This window comes from Candoia aspera, chromosome 6 (assembly GCF_035149785.1).
Source record: "Candoia aspera isolate rCanAsp1 chromosome 6, rCanAsp1.hap2, whole genome shotgun sequence".
Classification (NCBI taxonomy): domain Eukaryota; kingdom Metazoa; phylum Chordata; class Lepidosauria; order Squamata; family Boidae; genus Candoia; species Candoia aspera.
In genome coordinates, this window is record NC_086158.1 from 97,171,332 (window position 1) to 97,175,498 (window position 4,167).

Consider the following 4,167-nt stretch of genomic DNA (forward strand, 5'->3'; position numbering starts at 1 on the left):
CCGGTTGATGGGCAGCCCCGCGCGCCCGCCTGCGCCCGCCTCGCCCGGCGGCTAGCCGAGCACCGGGAAAGCGAGGCTCAGAGGCCGAGGAGGGACCGCGGGGCACCCGCCGCGCCCCCTGAGCCCAGCCGAGCCGGCCAGCCGGAAAGGAGGAGGCGGGGCGGCCGGCAGACCCAGCCGGCGCCGGGCAGGAGGGACCTCGATGGAGGAGGCGCGCCCGGAGCGAGGCGGCGGGGAAGAGGCGAAGCGAGCCGAGCCGTAGGCGCGGACGGCGGAGCGGCAGGACAAGGCGGGACCGCGCGCCCCCTCCGCAGCTCGCGGGAGGAGGCGGGAGGGAGGCAGGGGCAGCGCGGGCGGGACGGGCGCTGTCGCGGAGGAGCGGCCGGGCAAGCGGGGCAGCAACTCGGTCCGGGAGTGCGAGAAGCGGGACGGGAGGACGCCGCGCAGCCGAGAAGCTGAGAGAGCGCGGCGAGGAGGAGGAGGAGGAGGAGGAGGAGGAGAGGCCGCTGCAGGACCCCGCGCCCGCCCGCCCGCCTCGCCGGCCCGCTCCATGCCCCGCTAGCGCCCCTCGTCCGGCAGCCGGAGGAGGCGGAGGAAGGATGCAGGCAGAGGCCGGGAGCTCGGCGGGTCCCCGCCGGGCGGTGGAGAAGCTGTCCGAGGCGGTGGGGACGCGCGCCAAGGCTCTGGGCAGCGCCCTGCAGGAAGCCCAGCGCCAGCGGCGCCTCCTGCTGGCCATCGTCTGCGTGGCGCTGCTCCTGGACAACATGCTCTACATGGTGATCGTGCCCATCATCCCCCACTACCTGGCCACCATGGGCGGCGGCGCGGGGGCGGCAGGGCCAGGGCCCTGGCAGGCCGACGCCAACAGCAGCGGGGCCGCGGCGGGCTGGCCCGGCAACACCACCCAAGGCCCGCGGCTGGTCCCGCCCCTGCCGGCCGACAACGAGGACATCAAGATCGGGGTGCTGTTCGCCTCCAAGGCGCTGCTGCAGCTGCTGGTCAGCCCGCTGAGCGGCACCTTCATCGACCGCGTGGGCTATGTCCTGCCACTGCTGATCGGGCTGCTGGTGATGTTCCTCTCCACCCTCATCTTCGCCTTCGCCGAGAACTACGGCACGCTCTTCGCCGCGCGCAGCCTGCAGGGCCTGGGCTCGGCCTTCGCCGACACGTCGGGCATCGCCCTCATCGCGGACAAGTACCCCGAGGAGTCGGAGCGCAACCGCGCTCTGGGCCTGGCGCTGGCCTTCATCTCCTTCGGCAGCCTGGTGGCGCCCCCCTTCGGCGGCATCCTCTACCGGCTGGCCAAGAAGCAGTCGCCCTTCCTGGTGCTGGCCTCCATCTCCCTCCTGGACGCACTGCTGCTGGTGGTGGCCATCAAGCCTTTCGCCGACAGGACTCGGGAAAACATGCCCGTGGGCACCCCCATCCACCGGCTGATGGTGGACCCCTACATCGCGGTGGTGGCAGGGGCCCTCACCACTTGCAACATCCCCCTGGCCTTCCTGGAGCCCACCATCGCCAATTGGATGAGCAGCACCATGAACGCCAACGAGTGGCAGATGGGCCTGGCTTGGCTGCCGGCCTTCTTCCCCCACGTCCTGGGCGTCTTCATCACGGTCAAGCTGGCTGACAAGTACCCCCACCTGCAGTGGTTTTATGGGGCATTGGGCATGGTCATCATCGGGGCCAGCTCATGCATGGTGCCTGCTTGCCGGAACTTTGGCCAGCTCATGGTCCCCTTGTGTGGCATCTGCTTTGGCATTGCCCTGGTTGACACGGCCCTGCTGCCCACCCTTGCCTTCCTGGTAGACGTGCGCCACGTCTCAGTCTACGGCAGCGTCTACGCCATTGCCGACATCTCCTACTCAGTGGCCTATGCCCTGGGGCCCATTGTGGCCGGAGAGATTGTCCACTCCTTTGGCTTTATCCAGCTCAGCTTGGGGATGGGCCTCGCTAACGTCCTTTATGCCCCAGTCCTGCTGGCCCTCAAAAACATTTGCCAGATGAAACCCTCTCACTCCGAGAGGAACGTCCTTCTTGATGAGGGGCCCAAAGGACTCTATGACACTATCAAGATGGAAGAACGCAAAAGCAAGGGTAGAAATCGCCACTTGGTGGGGGATTTTGAAGAGAATAGTGTAGATGCCTACCACAGAGACTTTAAAGGGGTTTCTGAGGATGATTCGTCAGACTATGACTATACTTAGAGCTTGGCCAGAAGGCTTGGTAGGAAGATGGAGTGTATCTCAGCTACTTTCATGTTCCAATATTCTACACATTAACCTTGACCTAAATGTGACAGCCTTCTTCTTCTTCTCCCTTGCTCCTTCTCTTCCTCTCCAGTTACTACTTGGACCACCTTACTGAGATTAAAGTTCCAAACCAGCTCTACCCTGAATTGCGTATTTGTATAGCTGTGCTGGTCCTTTCCTGTTAAGAGAAGCGAGGTACACCTCCTGTGCTTTGGAACATGTGGTTCTGCCAAGAGGTTTTTGGGGGGTGCAGTGTAGTGTGTGACTTAAGACTGGTTCACACATGCATGTGCGTATCCCTTGATTCGGTCTGGTTTTCTATTTTGTGTCATTTCATTTTTGTCTGTTTGTTTTTATGCCCTGTAGGGCTATGCTTTGAAGGCAGCCTCCATCATTATCACGCATCACCTATACTTGATTAAAATATGCTGAAGTAGTAACTCATGATGAGTCAGTGTCCTGTCCCCCTTGTTTGCTGTGCATGTATGAGACGATCTGAATGTGTTGTCTGTGACATTCGGTTTGGGTGTGTTATCACTAGAGATAGTGCAGTTATGCATGTGTGAACCAGCTTCCCCTCTACAAGATGCTTCAAGATGCACATCCAGGGACTCCGTAAATACTGTACATTTATAGACAGATCTCTACCTGGAAATTTTCCATCGGGTTCATGTTTTAATGCCAGCGATGGAAATCGCATCATGTTATTTCCCCTCTGGAGAAAAACAGGACAAAATGGTAACCTCTTTTTATTTGTTTGTTTGTTTATTTATTGCCTGTTGTGCTGCTATCCTGGTAAATGATATATGCCATACCATGTTTTAGACTGAACCTGTTAATTAATATGGGTGTGAATAAATTATGTTCCAGGGAATGTTTGTCTTGGTTTTATTGCTTGCATCTTAAGAATAAGGGTGTAGTCTTAAATACACAATATACAGAATACAATCAAATGTGTCTGTCACTGTTTATACTGAGCTTGCTTCCATGGAAGATTGCATTAGATCAACAATTTCAATCTGCTCTGAGCCCTCTTGAATTTAATGCTTGAGGAAAAATCTGTAAGTGTGAGTTGCAAATAATAGACAGGTAGATTCTTAGCACTTTTATCTCCATCCATTTAGAGAGAACCCAGCATTTTAGGATATCTAACTAGTTAAAGGGGTTATTTTTGAAACAACAGATAGAATGATTTAATCCTTCCCAGAAAAAGCTACAAAAGGGGACACACCCACCCACACTAAAAGGGAAGCATTTTTAAAATCCATAGTTATTAATTAAAAAGTGTCAAGAGCCTAAATCTTTCCAGTTGAACTCTGCTCAGTAACTTTTCCCTAGAAGTAAATATTCTTACAAGTATTTGAATTGAGTTAGCTTAGGTTTTAGTTTGATTTGGCATGATTCTCTGTTAAGATCAGTTTTATTTGTTTTTTTTCCCAATCGTGATTGGAAGGCAACAGAATTTTTCAGAAACCGTTCCCAGCTAATAGATCCCTGCCAAAGCCATTAGAACAAATGCATCATTTACATTTACATTCCTCAGCAGGAATGGAGAAAAAGCTAAATTAGGTGCACAAGGCAGGTCTGAAATTTCTCCCGTTTGTTTCCGCGGAGTTAGATGACTGCTGATTGAATCGTTTTTTTATTACAGTCATAGACCAGTACAATAAAAAATACTCAGAAGTGTCCGACTGCTGTTTGGATGTAATCCTGAAGAGAAAGTAAGTGAAGGGAATCAACGCTTTTGCACTTAGCTTTAGTTACTTCTGAGTTACTTCTGAGTAACTTTGCGTAGGACTCTTGCTGCCCTGTAAGCATTTTGGAGTCAACCCCTTTAGGATCCCGCTGTGTAAGATGACTCGGAAACTGTCCTCTGACGGTCCACTGGGGATTATTTCCAGACTGACCATAGCCC

The 4,167-nt window shown here is 54.5% G+C and overlaps 1 protein-coding gene across 1 annotated transcript; it reads left to right on the forward strand.

Moving 5' to 3' along the window:
* Positions 1–599: 599 nt before the first annotated feature.
* Positions 600–2,236, forward strand: SLC18A3 (solute carrier family 18 member A3). Its single transcript, XM_063306280.1, has one exon. The coding sequence runs from the start codon at positions 600–602 to the stop codon at positions 2,205–2,207; it is 1,608 nt and encodes a 535-aa protein (XP_063162350.1). The 3' UTR covers positions 2,208–2,236.
* Positions 2,237–4,167: the final 1,931 nt, after the last annotated feature.

Bases quoted from the DNA above. Each gene is read 5' to 3' on its own strand.
- SLC18A3 (XM_063306280.1), top strand. From the start codon at position 600: ATGCAGGCAGAGGCCGGGAGCTCGGCGGGTCCCCGCCGGGCGGTGGAG.